The sequence below is a fragment of the Bactrocera dorsalis genome, chromosome 2 (genome assembly GCF_023373825.1).
Source record: "Bactrocera dorsalis isolate Fly_Bdor chromosome 2, ASM2337382v1, whole genome shotgun sequence".
In the NCBI taxonomy this organism is placed as follows: Eukaryota; Metazoa; Arthropoda; class Insecta; order Diptera; family Tephritidae; genus Bactrocera; species Bactrocera dorsalis.
Genome location: NC_064304.1, coordinates 6,546,799 through 6,565,568, shown reverse-complemented (window position 1 = coordinate 6,565,568; position 18,770 = coordinate 6,546,799). Strand labels below are relative to the sequence as shown.

The following is an 18,770-nucleotide window of genomic DNA, read 5'->3' as shown; positions in this document are numbered from 1 at the left end:
CTCCGAAACTATTACTCAACTTGATCAATCTACTTGAAAATATAAGACAATATTCTAGCTGTCTTGTAAAATTAAATAAGCCAATAAAAAAATTGAATTTTTGGAACCCATAAATCCATGTAACCTCTTAAGACATCTGAAATCAGTTGTATATCAAGAGTTGCTGTATTTCTAAAGATCAAATGGGAAATAACTGAATCTAAAGTAGGGGTAAAAAAGTTCAGTGCATGCGACAAAAAAATGCGATTTATAAAAATTATTTTTAAACATTTTTTAGCTCGATAGTTTTTTGGAAATAGTTAACTTCCTAAGTCAATAACTTTTTATAATTAGGAAACTTTTTATTATACCCTGAATATGCGAACTAGTCTTAGTCGCTTCGTTTTTGAGATATAAATCTAAAAAATTACAAATATGCTTTTCTCACCAAGAAGCTACTGATTTGTCGGTATCGCCAATATTGGAGCACTTTAGTATACTTGTAGAGCTGCCATATAAAGTGGACGATCAGAGTCAAGTGCTTGTATGGAAAGCTTTGTCATTTGACAAGATATATTTATGACGAAACAAGAGTTATTGCCTAAAGAAATAATTTCTCCGGAAATGAGATCGGATCACTGTAGCATATAGCGGCTATACAAACTGAACAATCGGAATAAAGTCTAGTATGGGAAGCTTTGTCATTTAACGAGACATTTGCGTGAAACTTGGCAAGGGCTATTTTCTAAGACAATAATCTAATTTTCGAAGAAATTGTTCAGATCGAACTAACTGCTATAGCATATAGCTTCCATACAAACTAACCGATAAAAGGGTTTATGGCTTCAGGTTTCTTGCTTCTTTTGAATTTTCTTTTCGATATATGCATTGAATAGATTTGTATTATTTTATAAAAAGTGATAATAGTATTTTTAAAGGTTCGACATAAAATTTTTGAAAAAAAATAGTATCTTTAAAGGTTGGATATACAATTTTTGCAAAAACCATGCGCCAATTTCTAGCATTAGTGAAACGAAAATTATACTGATTGTTCGCCAATTTTGTGATGTTATGCTCTCACGCCTTACACCGATATAAAAAATTGCATACATACTTACATATGTACTAACACGCCTCGAAGAAAAATACGTAACCAACATACACACACATATACAAACACACTCTACTATCTACTAATCCTGTTGACCGTTTGTGAATTTGAACGTTACTAATCTTTACTAATTGTTTAATTGCCCATTCTAATTGTCATTGAATTCAGTTCGATTGCATTGATTTCTTTTCTCAACTTCCGTCTGGAAATAAATGATTTTCGCTTTGATTTTATTGCGTAACTACTATATACTACTACATATACATATATGTTTAAGTACTACAAAATTTTCCTAATTCAAGTGCAATAATTATCAGTAATTATCGTAATTAGAACATATATGTATACATACATGCAAGCGTATTAACTACATACTTAACAACAACAACAAAAGCGCATTTGCAATAGACGTAGAGTAAAGTGTAAACGGTGTGACACACACACACATATTGCAATCGATGTATGTATGTAGTAGACGTGTTTAACTTACTATCTGTAAATCAAATATACATACAAACGTACAAGTACATGCAAGATATATATATATATACTGAATATGATACATAAATACGTAATACGTGTAATACGTGCACATGGGTGTGCGTGTGTGCCCATGGAGCTGATGTGGTAAATAATGTGCATTTGAAGTCGGATATTTAGCATGATTGGCCCACTACTGGTAATATGTATACATACATACAAGCATTAATATATATGTACATAATTACTTAGTTCTTTCGCATTTCCTCCACATTCATACATACATACACACTTAAAATACTCGCCGTCAATGCAAACTCATTGTTCATGTGCTCGTCCACTAATACATATGTACATATATACCTATGTATGCACGCCAGTCCCTCGCCTTTCGCTCACAACAATGTTTTGTCATTCATACAAGCCCGCATATACATGCTTAGATGTATGTGCTTACATGTGCATATCATTACCCTCAAATACGTGTATATATGTAACGCTATTAGAACTTAGCTGTACCTACATATACATACATACATACAAGCGCGTACACACATTCTAAATCTCACCAGCGGAAAGCATGTGTAGTATGTACAATTAAATGCGCTATGCGCTCTCTTACATATAATCAACCACATATATATACATATATACATACAGTTATAAAAAAAATGTACATGCAATGTCCCAAAGTTACAACTTTCACCAGCACACGCGTGTGTCCCTTCTTGACTGCAACTACCTTGGCAGGGCAACAAACAATTCTACTTTATACAAATGCTTATTGTGTGTTCCTTTCTTGCTACATGCGAACATATGTCCATGCTTGTCTAGCCTTCTTAAATATCTGTATCTGTTAAACTCATGCGTATTCGGTATGTACTTATGTCAAATGGAACTTCACAGGCCTACATAATATGATATAAGTACATACACATATGTATATACAACACTTTTCTCTTACTTTTTGCTTTTTACTTTAATTATGACTATTATTTTTTGTTAAGTATGCAAAAATTAAGCCAACGTGGTATTTATATGTACTCTGTTTTCTCGTTAAGTAATGGGACAGGAAATCCTTCAAGGTGTACGTTGCGTATACGTAACCGCGCATTTAATTTTTCTTGAGTTACTCAGTACAAATAGTGTTTTCTTAAAAGCTTTTTAATTTATGAAAAAAATATTTCAAAAATGTTTATGTTATAATATATATCGTCACATAAAATGCAAAATAACGAAACATCACATCTCATAAGTTTACATGCGAAGGAAAAACGATATAATAAAACCACTCATATTCAAACAAAATTTAAGGTTTGGTTATAAAATGGTTATATAGTGGTTATAAACTGGTTATTATACTGATAGCGAATTTCGATTTTGTTATAAAATGGTTATAGATTGGTTATCATACACTCATATTGAAACAACATTTGAGTTTTGGTTAGAAAATGGTTATATAGTAGTTATAAACTGGTTATTATACTGATAGCGAATTTCGATTTGGTTATAAAATGGTTATAGATTGGTTATCATACACTCATATTGAAACAACATTTGAGTTTTGGTTAGAAAATGGTTATATAGTGGTTATAAACTGGTTATTATACTGATAGCGAATTTCGATTTGGTTAGAAAATGGTTATAGATTGGTTATCATACACTCATATTGAAACAAAATTTGAGTTTTGATTAGAAAATGGTTATGTAGTGGTTATAAACTGGTTATTATACTGATAGCGAATTTCGATTTGGTTAGAAAATAGTTATATAGTGGTTATCATACACTCATATTGAAAAAAAAAATTGAATTTTGGTTATAAAATGGTTATAAACTCGTTATTATATCTGATAGCGAATTTCGATTTGGTTATAAAATGGTTATAGATTGGTTATCATACACACATATTGTAACAAAATTTGAATTTTGGTTAGAAAATAGTTATATAGTGGTTATATATTGCTTAAATCTGACAGCGGAAGCTGAAAGTTTTATACTACATATATATATAATAAGATCTAGTGAATCGTAAGCAATAAAAAAATCAATTTCGATATTTTGATGATACGTTGTTTTGCATTTTAGGTGACAATGTGTATGTTTTTTAGTGTTTAGTTTTTAATTCTTTCATTTTTTTTTTTAATATTTGTATTCAGATTTATTTAAGTACATAAATTTCGAGGTTTTAAACTTTCCTTTGTACAAAAGATTTTTTTTTTACTTTTTGTTAAAAATTTTATATTTTCATATTTTTAATAAGAATCCGTGTTATCGTGTATTGGGGTGGCACTTTTCGCCAGGAGTTGCCCACGAATCGTCCATGATTTATTAAACTTTCGCTGGAACGGATAAATCTACTTCAAAAAAGAAATAACTCATGAAACGTTCAAGCAAGCAAGTTTTGCGAATTTTGGCTCAACATTAATTCACAAATTTTGACTCATTTCCTAAAGACTACTTTGGCAACAACAACTTCATATTTGTAATTCCATAGTTTGTTTCAATAACAGGCCGATTGAAAAGTCCCCGGTCTGACATCTAGATGGCGCTGCTAAAATCCTTAATTCCATATGATTTTTGTTAGCCCTAACTTTCAAACGGCTCGTGTATAAATTTGACAGTGATCGGATCATTAATACTATGTAAATTATATCATTTGGAGTGTTCCTTTATTATTGTGGAAAAATGTTTGTAAATGAATTTCACGTGTTGATAAAATATTGCTTTTTGAAGAAAAAAATACAGTTGAAATAAAAAATTGGCTAGGTGACAAGTTTCCGGACACTAGCTCCCGTTCAACTGAACGAGTACATCAAATCATTTTCGAATATTTGGGTATGAGAAAGCTCAGCGCAGTGGGTGCCGCACTAGTTCATTTGTGAATCAAACACAACCACGAGTTTGATCATTCGGAGCAGTGTTTGAAGATGTTCAAGCATAATAAACTTGAGTTTTTGCGTCGATATGTGAAAATGGCGATATGGCTCCACCATTTCATTCCGAAGTACAATCAACAGTTGGCTGACACGGTTACGCCGTCTTTATTTTGGGATGCGTATGGAATAATTATTGACTACCTTGAAAAGAAGGTCCATCCACAGCGAGTATTACATGATATTAGTAGATCGTTTGAAGCAAAACTGTAAAAAAAGTTTGAGTAAGCGCTGTTTCGACAAGACAAAACGTGTCATAAGTAATTGAAGACAATAGCAAAAATCTATGAATTGGGCTTCAAATGGCTTCCGCATCTGCTGTGTTCTCCAGATCTGAACCTCAGCGACTATTTCCTGATCTCAGATCTCAAAAGAATGCTCGTTTTGGAAAAAATTTTTATCCAATGATTAGGTGAATTTGAAACAAAGGAAAAATCGTACTACAAAAAAGGTATCGAGAAGCTGGAGGGTCGTCAGAATCGTTGTATGTTAAATAAAAAGATTATAAAAATTTTGCCAGAAATTGTGATTTACTATGGTAGGCCGGGGACTTCTCAATTGACCTTTTCTTCGACCTTTTAATACATTTTCTCAATAAAACTCGAGAAAATACTTATTATAGGATAATGTTGTTTTCAAAGTTTGGTCCCATAACCACTGCAGGTTGTACTCGAGTCCAAAGTAAAGCCAAAAGTTGTGCTAATACTTTAATGTTTTGCTCAAAAACGTTATGTACGATATCATATTTTTCTATTACTAAAATAGCGAACTAAAACAACGAAAGATTTCCATGCAGGATTTCACTAACATTAGGATATATTAAGTTGCTCTCAAGATCTCCAAAAATAACTCCCGTGGCGGACAAACGCATGAGAGCTTTGTGAAAGCGCTCTCGGTAACAAAATGGAACTTTGTGGGAATATACCTACCAGATCCATATTATTTATATTAGCCTTAATAAGACGGAACTACATTTTTCGTAATAAATAAAAATATTTTTAATTTTTGGAAGTATGTTCACAATTATTATTGGAGTTATAAAATATATATGTATATATTTTTTTTGCTTGAAAACAACTTTTCTACTACCAAAATAGCGCAACTAAAACAGCCAAAATTTTCATGCAAGATTTTACTCTTATTATTATTACATTAAGTTGCTCTCCGTGAGGGAACAGCGCATGAGAGTTTTAAGAAAGCAACGAAAAGCTCTCTGTAATTGATTTGAACAAAAAAAAATATTTTTTAATTTCTTACGATTTTTAGATTGAATTTTTTTCCACTTATACTATATATTTACTTTCTATACTTGTGAAATTGTAAAAAATATATTTCGTCATATTTCTGGTCTTGTAACCTATACTTATTTAATAACTAAACACACTTACATGAGATATAAAATCACATAACTCATACATATTGGCTGAGAGTTAAGACCAAATAAAGAAAACATTCCAAAAAGTCATCACATCTAATTACCTCCATACAAATTGGCAACACTCAAAAGCGCATTCTCCAAAGCACAACGCATTTGCATGGCATAAGACACACGAAGCTTTGAAAAATTGGCCAACCCACCACACAAACACAACCGCACCTGTTTGCATATATTGTTGTTATTGCTAAAAATTAGTCAACACCTAAATTCGCACCAAATGTTGTCTTCACTGCACTTGTTAACGGACAGTTTACCCCCGCACTGAGCACCATCCACCAACAACAACAACCATAACCTTGACATTACTACGTGTCTAGCTCTTAGTTGTGGCACTTGATTGGCAACTTAGTGAAAAGCGAAATTTTATTGACATGAAAATGCAGTTCTTGTTGTGCATTCACCTCCTAACTCATCCAGCACGCTTCATGAACCCAACGAAACTTGTTTAACCTAACATATTTTGCATTTCAATTGAACACACACTTTTCGTACAGCCTGTTTATCGAACGTATTTGTTTTTGTTTTCTTTCTCTTGCGTATAATTGTAGCCCCATCAATTGGCGGGCTCAGCGGCCTCAGCAATTCTCGACCAATCGCCACTGCCACTTCCAGGCACACCCTCCCCCGGCAGTAGTTCGGCATCGACCGGTTCCGGCTCGGGATCCGGTAAAAGTATGTAGCATTGAAGATACAAAAAATCAAGTTACATTATTCAAACTTGTTCACTGAGCAATTTACCTTAGGTACTGATACAATAAAACGTGGTGCGTCGCCCTCCTCGGTCAAACATGTGAAAATACAAGAATCCGCCAGTACGTATTCCATGGCACAGAAAAAACTCACAAAAGACTCGCCAATCGATGACGCTTCATTTCCGTTAACCAGTGCCGAAGCAGCAGCATCAACAGCGCCAACAAGAAAAGGTGTCGAATTTTACGAACCGCACAAACCTCATACGAAGAGTGACGAGATCAGCAGTTACTCGAAATATGGCGAGTTGGGCGCAAAAACACGCACATCCTACGGCGACACGAGCACTTATGGTACTGGTGCTGGCATTGGTGCAAGTAAGACAGCACTTTCGAGTCTCTCCACTGAAGATTACAAAGCGATGCGTAATAAATCGAGCGCGACATCATCATCCTCCTCATCACAAGCGACGGTTTTGAGTGCGGCAGGTTCCACTGCCACCTCAGCCCCGACCACATCGTCGGATGACTCGGATGACCTAATATCATATAAGTCCTCAGCATCAACGAACGCATTGCTGGCACAATCGCAAGCAATGACCACATCCCAGCTAATGTCTAAGTATCTTAAGCGGGAGCCGCGTGTACAGTTTACGCCAATCAAATCACCTGATTCTCCATCGCCACCGGGTAGCGATGGTCTGCCTAAAGGCGTTTACCACCTAACGACATCGAACAGTAAAACGCCCGCTTCTACGGGCGCTATTAGTAAACATTCCGCGCCGAGTTCGAGCGAACCCAATGGCAGCAGCAATCACAAGGGCTCATCACCATCTAGGCAAGTCGGCGGCAAGGAAGCATCATCATCATCATCAACGTCACTGGTGTCGACTGGTAGGCGACTATTCGACAGTTTGGCATCATCAGAAGCGGGGGCTAGCAGCACAACAACAACAGCAGCAACGTCTGCAACATATAACGATAGTAAAAGTGTAGCAAGTAGTCACATTAGCAATAAGCAACAAAGTTCAGAACACAGAAGTTATGGTAGTAGTCTGTTTGGTAGTAGCGCGCAGGCTGGCACAAGTCCATTCGCCACGGCCAACGGCAATGGCAATGGCGGCGGCTCAGCGTCCAACGGCACTCACAATGCCATGCACTTGTACGGCACATTGCCCAAAAATGGTCCGGCGGCCAATGCAACAGGTAACGGTTCCTCTGGCGGCGCTGGTGGCATGTACGGTTCCACCACATCCGCCTCATACTATTCGACATCGTCATCGTCGGGTGCGCACACAGCCAGTAGTAGTGGTGTGAGCTCAATGACCGGTTCCACCACCAGCTACGACTACTACACGCCCGGTTCGGCTTCGTATACATCGGCGGCTAGCACGCGCTCGTACGGTAATGGCAGCGGCAATGGGGGCGGTGGTAATTATCACACTTTAGGCACATACAGGGTGCAGTATGCCGCTACTAATCCATTTTTGGAAGCATTCGATGCGCCCGGTAATGGTGGCGGCGCTGGTAATGGTGGCAACGGCGCGGGCAATGGTAATCGCGGTAGTAGCAATAATGGTGGTAATGGACAGCAGCAGGGTAATGGTAGTAGCGGTAGTAGTAGTAGTCACAATCGTACATCGCTCTTAGCCGCCTTACATGGCAGCGACTCGAAGAACGGTAGCGATGAGTTTGACGATCTGAAGTGAAAGCTTAAACGAAATAACGAAGTGAGGGCGCACGATTTTCATACAGTATTACTTGGTGTGCTTAAAAGCGGTTGAATTTGTAGCCTTTCTAGTATAGTGGGCATGATTTTGATATGAAATTGAATTCTGCGAAGTGTAGTTGAAAAGGAGCGTAAAGTAGAGAACTAGTTCACTTATGGGTCCTTGAAAATGTCATATAAACTGACAGTTTGTGATCTTTCAAATGTTAAAAAGCTGACAGTTGACAGTTTTATTTCTACAGGGAAATTGCTCTAGCAGTATCTGACATAAGTTTTTTTTATTTTATTTTTGAAAAAAAATAATTTGATTTTCACATAAATTAAATTTTTTTGAAAATATGTTTTTTCTGTGTCAAAAAATTTCTTTTTTAGAAACTATCTTCTTTTTGTTTACATAAATTAAAGTTTTTAGGAAATGTTTTTTTGTTTTTAATTAATGAAAAGATGTTCACATAAAAAATTTTGGTAATTTTTTTTAGATATTTTTTTCCAATTTTTAATTTTTGACATAAAATTCTTTAGAAAATATTTTTTTTTTTAATTTTTGAAAAGTGTTCACACAAAATATTTTTTTCTAGAAAACGTTTTTTTTAATATTTTATTTCATTTTTTTTAATATTTTTTTTTCTGCTTAAAAAAAGTTGGGCAACACCGAGCAATGCGTCATGGAAATCATGTGCTCTGCACGTTTTTTTATAAAAAAAAATTAAAACAAAATACACCTAATAAACAAAAACAATAATTTTTAGTTGAAAGTAAACTGAACGAAAAACAGCACGCGATCACGTGTGCGCACACATACATACGTACATTTGTATATACCGTTGACTTTTTTAAATGTTTACACTTTTACAAATTTACAAAAACAAAAAAGAAAACATGGTAAACAACAAATATTAAGAGGTCTGGCAAGCAAACAGCATTTTGGTTAAAACTTAAATAAAATAATTAAATTAAATAAAAATTATGCAAATTAAAGCGAGCGAGCGAAAAGCTATAAATGTTTTTGATGTGACAACAGCAGCAAGTATATATAAATACCAACATATACATGCATATATTATTAAAATTGAAAAATTAAAAAAAAAAAATAAAATAAAATTTAAAGACGTCTGCTGAACCTTGAACAACCAACCGTATACACCAAGCGATGCGAAAACGAATTTTCAATACATAAAATACGCTGCTTTATTTGTGTGTCTATAGATTTGTTTTTGGTTTTGTATGGGTTCGACGATTAACTCGCAGAAATATTAAAAATAAAATAGAAAGAAAAATTAATAATAATTTATTAAATAAATAAAATATAAAATGCAAACAATGAAAGCGTGGCAATCTAAGATAAATACACAGACTTATTCCGATGTAATAGGCATATAGGAACTCAGTTATAGTATATAAATATATATACAGTACATACAAACATATGGGACATAGCAAGCGTAAAGGCAAAGTGCATAATTATATACATACATACATAGCTACAAATTAATCTCTATAAATATATACATATATGCATACATAGTATATACAAACATAAACTAGACTTTTTTGAATTTTCTAAAATTTAACTTATTCTTATATACACAACAGACTAACGGTGCAACGGCATACGAGCTGCATACGCTGACCGAAATAGCTACAAAGACAAATGAGACAGTTGCGGACGAATGCCTCAAATGACTCTACTAACCAACAACTAACTACAAGCAAACACACAGCAAAAAGGAAAAAGAAACAGAAAAGATAAACAAAAATAAAAAAAAAAATAGTTTTACAAATTTATTTTATATGAACTTGTGAATTTTTGACAACTTTATTGCTTCTTCTACATACATACTAACAAACTATATAAGTAATAGTATATAATATATTTAACAAATACAAAACCAACAAAGTAAATCAATATATATAACGCGTCTAACCAAAGCAACTTTTGTATTTACATACTCCACTCTCCCTTTTTGACTACATTTCATTACATATATACATACATACATACGTGTACTTGCCATTTTTTAATGTACATACATACACATATATATATAAATATAATTTCCCAGCAGGAATTAGAAATTATTTTCTTTCCTTGAAAGCTAAGTCCAACAGTTTTCTAACAACTCGCTCTCTTAAGCATAGACCCAAGCAAGACACGTGTGAAATGAAGAGTAAACGCAAATCTTAGTGAAAATAACAAATTTAAATCCGAAATTACCAACAGTATTCGCAAAAGGGCGTCGCCGCACGACGCGCGCCCGAATGCACACAGACGACAATTACAGTTTAACGGTTGATAACAGTATTTAAAAGCTACAAAAGTTGTAAAAAACGTAAAATGAAAGAAATTAAGCAATTTATAGGTTTTTATGCAACAAAAATCAAATAGCATTAGTCCCAACAACTCCTTCATAGCAACTAACGAACGCCCTAAACGACAGCAGTCTTTATAAAAAAATTGTAAAAAATAAAAGAAATTTATAAAAAACGCATACAACCACACAACTTGCCGAAATTAGCATAATTTACGAAAATCTCGCCACTTAACCACATACAAACATATTTACCACGTACAAACATACTTACATCCATACAAACACGTACGAACTCATCACACTCCCACTCAGCGTTCTCCTCGGCATACATACGACTACCATACCATTATCATAGCATAGCATAGCGTACTTCAACTGAAAAGCAACAACAAGAACCTTACCTTAACCGAACCGCATTCCGCAACTTATATTACAATCCAACTAAAATCTAAAATTAATATATAATTAAAAAATTACAAATACTTATATATACATACCATATACTATACAATATACAAGCATACATATGTATATTCGACTAAATTAATATATATAATATATAGTATACATACATATACAATACACGACTATACAATATACAGCATTTGTCGGTGAAAGAAGGTGAGCAAAACAAAAAACCACGAAAGCAAAGAAAATAAAAATCCGAAATCCAATAAAAAAAAAGTTATGCTAATATTATATACAGACTAGGTACTACGTATAGCCTGCTACTGCGGTACTAAGTGAGCTAGTGAACGAGGGATATTTTGAGTGGTTTATGCGAGCACTGGGAGAACAGAGCAAACGCTTGACTGAGCGGCAGCGCAGGTGGGCGTGTCGATGGTAACAGAATAGGCTCTCTGGCAACTGGCGATATGCGAAACGAAAATTTCAAGAATTTATCTTTATAATTAGCAGATATACATACATATAAATGATATATAAAATAGCAAAGAAAGAAAATGAAAATAAAATAGACACGACATACTTACATACACGTGAGACACGAACGTCAGTTGAATATGAATAAAGTCTGATATACATACAAACATGTACTATATAAATGTACTAAACTAAATACATGATAACATAGATATGCATATAACAATACAGTTAGTGTGTAAGCGTGTACACAAATGTTGCGAAAACAAAAGACCAAACGAAACGAATAGTGTATATTAGGAGAATACAATGAAATCCATAGATATAACTGTAGTTATGTTTCAAGTGCAACACATTTGCTTATTTCAATTTTGTGTTAGGAGTTTTATGAACAGGATTTTTTTTTACATTTTTTTTAAATCTATGACTTCTTCACAAAGCTAAGCTCCAAAACACATGCTTTTTCATTATTTTGTAGCTTTAGTTAAATGTCAACCATATTGGGTAAAATGAGAAGTTCAGCCAATTTACCAAACAATTTTTTGTAAAATTACAATTAATTATTAAAATACATTTCTTATCTCAATACCATATTTCAGTTGTCAAAACGATTCTTTGCCGTTTTTCGTTGCAATTTATACACCATTTTTTTCTTTAAAGTAAAGTTTTCAACTTTATTTTCTAAAAAAAAGTCAAAAGCTCTGGAAAGCTTCTCAAAAGCTCGTCAAAACGTGACGAAAGCTCTAAAAAGTTTTATGAGAATTTTACAAATTCTTAACTCAAGGCTGATGTCACTCCATGAAAGCTTTCACTAAAGCTCGTGAAAATGTGATGAAAACTCTGAAAAGCTTAATGAAAATTTTTAAAATTTATAACCCTCCTGTAATTCCATGAAAGCCTTCTCAAAAGCTTCGCTTAGAGAATGACAAAAGCTCTGGAAAACTTTTCTGAAGCACGTGAATGCGTGACGAAAGCTCATGAAAATTTGTCGAAAGCTCTGAAAAGCTTTATGAAACTTTATAATTCAAGGCTGTTGTCATTTTATGAAAGCCTTCGCAAAAGCTCGTGGAAATTTTACGAAAGCTCTAAAAAGCTTTATAAGAATTTTTTAAATTCATAACTTAAAGCTGAGGTCATTCCGTGAAATGTATTCCTCCTCAAAAGCTCGTGAAAATTTGATGAAAGTACTGAAACGTGTTATGAAAAATTTTCAAATGTATAACTCACGGCTACTGTAATTCCATGAAAGCAAAAAGTATAACTCACGGTTAATGTATGTAATTACATGAAAGTATCTTCAAAAGTTCGTGAAAAATTTCTAATTTTATAATTCAAGGTTGATGTAATTTTCAACTTAAGGAATGATAGAAAACCTCCTCAAAAGCTCCTGAAAATTTGACGAAAGCTCTGAAAAGCTTTATGAAAAATTTTCAAATGTATAATTCAAGGCCGATGTTATTCCGTGAAAGCCCACTCAAAAGCACGTCAAAGCGTGCCGTAAACTCTGAAAAGCTTTATAGAAGCTCTTCACAATTTTTAACTTAGAACAGATGCTAGTCCTCGAAAGCTTGGCGAAAGCTATTAAAAACTTTTGAAAACTGCTCATTGAATTTAGTCCACGAATGTACGGCGTAAGCTCTTAAAAGCCTTTGAAAAAACAAATCAATAATTTAATAATATATGTATTTTAAGGTCTTAAAAGCTTTTGAAAAAAAAATTTAATAACTTGTTTTCTCATCACTCGATTTCTGATAAAAAAAAAACAGCTTTTATTATATCTTTTTTGATTTTTGTCCATGAAAGTGTGGCGAAAGCTCTTAAAACTTTTGAAAAAATTAATAATTTAATAATATCTTTTCTCATCACTCGATTTCGAATAAAAACTAATACTTTTATTACTTCTCTTTTTATGCTAAATTCTAAAAAAAATTTTGTTTAAACTTCAAGCGTTAGGGAAATTACAATCTAAGCCTAGAGAGACTTTCTTCAAAGCTTCGATTAACACTTATTAATTAATCTAGTCTAATTATAACATATGTATATGTATATCCAGTGTAAAATCAGATAAAATATTATTAGCTTACTATTATGAAACTTGTAAATACTAAACAAATTGTTAAGCAACTTATTGGTGTTTTTCATTAATAATACATGCATATACGTACATAGATATGCAGTAATTAATTATGGTAGCTTAGTGTAAAATTGAAATTCCTAGTGTGTATAGTTAAATCTGTATGTATGTCACCATGCTTTAGCCAGCACGCCGTTATGCGAAACAGAGGTCTTTTATGATAAATTTTAGTTAAATAATGTACTTATGTATTATAAATAACATTAACTAGTCTTATAATTAACAAATGCATACACACATACATACATACATGCTTACTTAGCGGTAATGTTTTGGCCTTTCAGAAATTTACTTTGCATTGTTAGTGCATTTATAACTCCTAGATAAATATATATACACACATATATACATACAGACATGTAGATACTAATTTAATGTATGTAATGTGGAAAGCATAAACATGTAGTTAAAAATATTTAGCCGAAGAATATAATTGAAAACACAAAAAAAAAATTAAAAAATCATTTATAATTGAAACCAATTTCGAAGCAATATTGATTAAAGTCCAAAGAAGTTAAATTTTTTAATTCAAGAAAAGGAAATCACAAATTAACACGCAATTGGTTTCAGAGGAACAACAACAACATTTCATTTTTTTTAACTTAATTCAGTCACAACTCATCTCGTTATTAAAGCTGCATTAGGAGGTAATGAGCAGACGATATCATCATTGGGACACATCAACTTTATTATTGCCGATAACAGTACAACTTCCTATAGAAAGATTTTGAAACAAAACACCAAACCGAAAAACGAAGTATGAATTTGCCATAAAGTAAAAAAAAATAAAAACAAATTAATAAATAAATAAAATTAAAAAATAAATATAAAAAATAAATATGAAAAAAATCAATATAAAAAATAAATACAAAAAAATATATAAAAAATAAATAGCTAAAATACAAAAAATAAACAAACAAAAATTAAAAAAAAATAAAATTGATTTGAATCAAGTAATTACCTACCTAAACCAAAAACAAAACCAAAACCAAAAAGTTTGCTAGACGCCTAGCGCACGAACGTAGCATCAATTATATTTAATTCCTAGTCATACATACATACATATTAATTGATTTTAACCAGAGCATAAATTCATATACACCAAATAATAAGCAACTTGCATAGACACATACTCGTACATAAATACATGCATATATATAGTTTATGTTGATTGTTAACTATTGTGAGTGAATTAAATGCGTTTTTAAATGTTATTCAGCCCATTAAAAGTACATACATACATATGTAAATGCATAGAATAGTAAAATTAATAAATTAATGCATACATGTGTAATTAGCAAAGTGTCGTAGATGTTTGCCGAAATTGTAAAAATTATAAGTTAAACGAGCGTAAGTTGTTCAATAGTGTTAGACATTTTAATTAGGCATTTTGTACATACATACATCAACACACACAAATACAGGTATACATATATATATACAATTAATAAGGCAGTGATGCGTTCACATTGGTAGTTGGTAGTGAGAAAATATATTTTCAGTATGTGTTTAAGTTTCAAAATATTTCTGTTTATTTATTTATTAATTTTCTTATAATTATTTTCAAATTGTCATATATTTAACTACTTAAAATAAATTTATATCGGATGTATTAAAATATCATAAATATTTTTGAATCAATATTTTTTAGTGAGCTTTTTTCTTAAATAAAATTTAATCATAAATTCGGATTCGGACTCGGATTCTTATGTTAAAGGCAGATACCAGGTTAAAGTGGCATAATTTTTTGCTGCCAAATTTTGTTTTACACATTTCAGACCAGTTTTGTGTATGGCTCATATGAGAAATTCCTATAAAAAATTTATATGCAAACAATTTTTTTTATTGTTTTTTATTTTATTATAAAGTGGCGTTGTTTATAGTGAACGCAAGCCTCGAAAATAAGACGCTAATGCTTTCTATGGCGAAAGGATGAAATTCTCCTTCACTGCATTTCAGTTTGCACAACTGCCATAACTTGTTCGACTCACCACTCTCCAATACTTGGAAAATTGAAGCTGTCATTTGTAAAAAATCTGTTATTCTAAAATTTTTGTTAAAGTCAATTTCTGGAAAAGCCTTCCATGCGCGTAGCGATTCACGATTGATGTTTTCGAATGATTCAAAACGGTTTTCCAGAAGCGGTCGTTTGAGTTTGCTGAATAGCCAGAAGTCACACGAAGCTAAACCAGGCGTATACCATGGCTGCAGCACGATATTGGTTGAAATTTTGGCGGAAAACTCACGAAGAATCAATGCAGTATGCGACGGTGAAAAAACCATGAGTTGTCGGCCCACAATTCCGGCCTATTTTTACGAATAGTTTCGTATACATAGTATACCTTGTTGACAGCTTGGCCGGTCCGAAGGATTTCGAAGTGCACCACTCCCCAATAGTTGAAGAAAACTATCAAGATAACCTTGATTTTTCAACCGCTTTGACGTGTTTGTTTCGGCTTAGGCTCAGCTTTGCCATTATATTCGGTCGATTGATGACTAGTATCCGGTTGGCAAGAATTAATCCAAGACTCATCGGTAAAATTAGTACATCCTGGTAATAGGAAAGCATTGTTTTATAGACGTTAACGTGACACTGTTTTTCTAAAATATTAAGTGATTTTGGAACCAATCGTGCTTTAATTTTTCTTAGGCTTAAATTGTCTTTCAAACTGGTCCACCCGATATTCCAACGATGCGAGCAAGATATCTGACTTTTAATCATCGATTCTTAAGCACCAATTCTTTTACTTTATTGACGTGCTGATCATCCGTTGATGTTGATGGCAGTTCTGGAAGTGGTTCGTCGTCAACGCGTTTGCGATCCTCTCCGAACGCTTTGAAGAATTTGTGCCAATCAAAAACACTTTCTCGCGACAAACAATTATCACCGAAAGTCTTTTCCAACATTCTGAAGGTTTTGGCACCAAAAATTTGATTCCGCAAACAAAATTTAGTGGAACTTCTTTATTCACCTAATTTCATTCTCCTTAAAAACCGCCGAAGTCTCCTTAGGTACTTCAGAAGAACAAGCATATAGCAATCACTAATGATTATTTTGATGTTTGGCACAAATGTCACTGACAGTCACACCAATCTAGACGAAAAATATTAATATAAAAAATTTTTGCTTGGCTAATGTACAAATCCTAACGTGGTTCAATGAACGCAATTGCATCCGAAAAAAATTGATGCAGATTGTGGGATGACGGCATTATCGGTCTTTGTTTCTCTCGAAATGTGGTAGAAAATGACATTCCCATCAAAAGCGAGTGTTTTAACACTATGTTGACTAAATGTTAGATACATTGCGTTGAAAGTTTGTCGAATCGTTAAATTCGAGAAATGACGCAGTCAAATTACCGAGAAGATCATCCAATTCAACGGTTCTAGATAATTTTCTCTTTCGCTATGTTAAATGAAAGTGTTGGGTCAATCGACCAGCAACGCTCGAGGAGCTCAAAATGCTGCACCAAACCTAGTTTGAGTATTTTATTTCATCTTCGTACTTCTTGGTAGACACTTTATACTACAAATTCCAACAATATGTTTCTCTAATGAAATGACATCGTTTAAAATGGTTAAACTCTAAAGAGCTTCATCTAAGTTTGGCCTTTAACAGAATTCATTTCAATGAAATTTATAATGAAGACTACGAAACCAATTTTTTTTTCCAAAAAAATCTAAAATTAATTTAATATTAAATTAATAAAATTGCGCTAATTATTTTTCCGTAGAATTATAATATTCTAAAAACCAAAATTGAGAAAACTTGTACATACATAGTGAAATAAAACTATTTTAAGGCAATTCGATGCGTCTTGTCGACACTTTACAAACACTTGTTTAAAAAAAATTATTGATAATTATACCTCTTCTTCTCTATTGACATCACATGGAATAGACATTGCTTATTCAGTTATAGCCAAGTTTAATAATTAATTTTTCAGAATAGGCAGCCATAAATCAAAACTTTTTTGCTTTATCATTGCGTTTTTTTAAGCATACAATATTTTCAGACTGAATTTAAGCGCTTATTTAAAAAATCATGTTTTAACTATATAAAAATAGTAATAGTAATGACAGCTTTATAAAAAGATTATTTGATGTCTGTTTTATTCAAATATTCATAAAAGATTTATTTATTGATTTCTAGTTCAAAATTTTGTTTGAAATTTTTTTATTTCACAGCATTTGTTAATTTATTAAAATTTTTTAATTTTTAAAAAATATGTTATTATATATTTTTTAATAAAAGGTCTTTATAATATTGTTTAAAAATTAAATTCGTCTTTTAAGTCAAAATATTTTTACTTTCATTGACTGCGTAAAAATTAAAAAAAATACTAATATGCTTCAGTGTGAGCACAGCTGTATAAATAAACATATAAAGAACTCTTTCGAATGAAAATTTATTCACGAAACTAATCTTACACATACACACACATACATTTATTGTTAGGCTATGCTTAAACACGACAAATTGCTGAAAGTGCTGTTAAACATATTTTTAATAACAATTATGTGCCGTTTTCTCGCCATTATTGCTACTACATACACACATACATACACATTCTACTCAAATTCACTTTGCTTTTCTTTTTCAAAATTGATAAAAGTAAAGCTGCAAAAGCGGATCGAATCCAAGAGTTAAGTAAATATAAGTATTCAATTAGCCGAATGTTGCATATGTAAATATTCTGAAAGAAGTACTATGTAGCAAACGAATTACTTTTAGCTGAATATGATGTGCATTGAATTTCTAAAATAACTTAAATATTGATGAGGTAAGCTGGAGATGATAAATTCGCTAAATCAAATGCTAGCAGGGGAGATATTAAATTGAAAGCAAGCAACAAGCGAAGTAAACAAAAATACAAAAAAAAAGTTTAAAATAAATACTTATTGCAAGGCGAAACAGGCATATGTATGTAAATATTTATACATATGTGTAATATGTGTGCATTTAAGCGATATATGTTACCTTAAACCAACACATACATACCAAGAATTTCCCAAATATTATAGTTGAATTGTTTTAACTAGGACGCAATTGAATAGAATACGGTAAACAAATCCCGAGGC

The 18,770-nt window shown here is 32.5% G+C and overlaps 1 protein-coding gene across 9 annotated transcripts in view; it reads left to right on the top strand.

Annotated features, from left to right (window-relative positions):
- The window catches only part of LOC105227040 (rho GTPase-activating protein 100F), a 101,011-nt gene extending 86,527 nt beyond the window's left edge, over positions 1-14,484 (top strand). For 5 of the 9 annotated variants that reach the window (XM_049450389.1, XM_049450393.1, XM_049450388.1 and 2 more), the window contains 2 exons: positions 6,491-6,614; positions 6,686-14,484. In XM_049450389.1, the coding sequence (XP_049306346.1) occupies positions 6,491-6,614; positions 6,686-8,340 (1,779 nt within the window). In that variant the 3' untranslated portion in view covers positions 8,341-14,484. The remainder of the gene's footprint in view (positions 1-6,490; positions 6,615-6,685) is intronic. The other 4 variants (XM_049450396.1, XM_049450395.1, XM_049450394.1 and 1 more) reach the window with 1 other exon arrangement.
- The last annotated feature ends 4,286 nt before the right edge of the window (positions 14,485-18,770 follow it).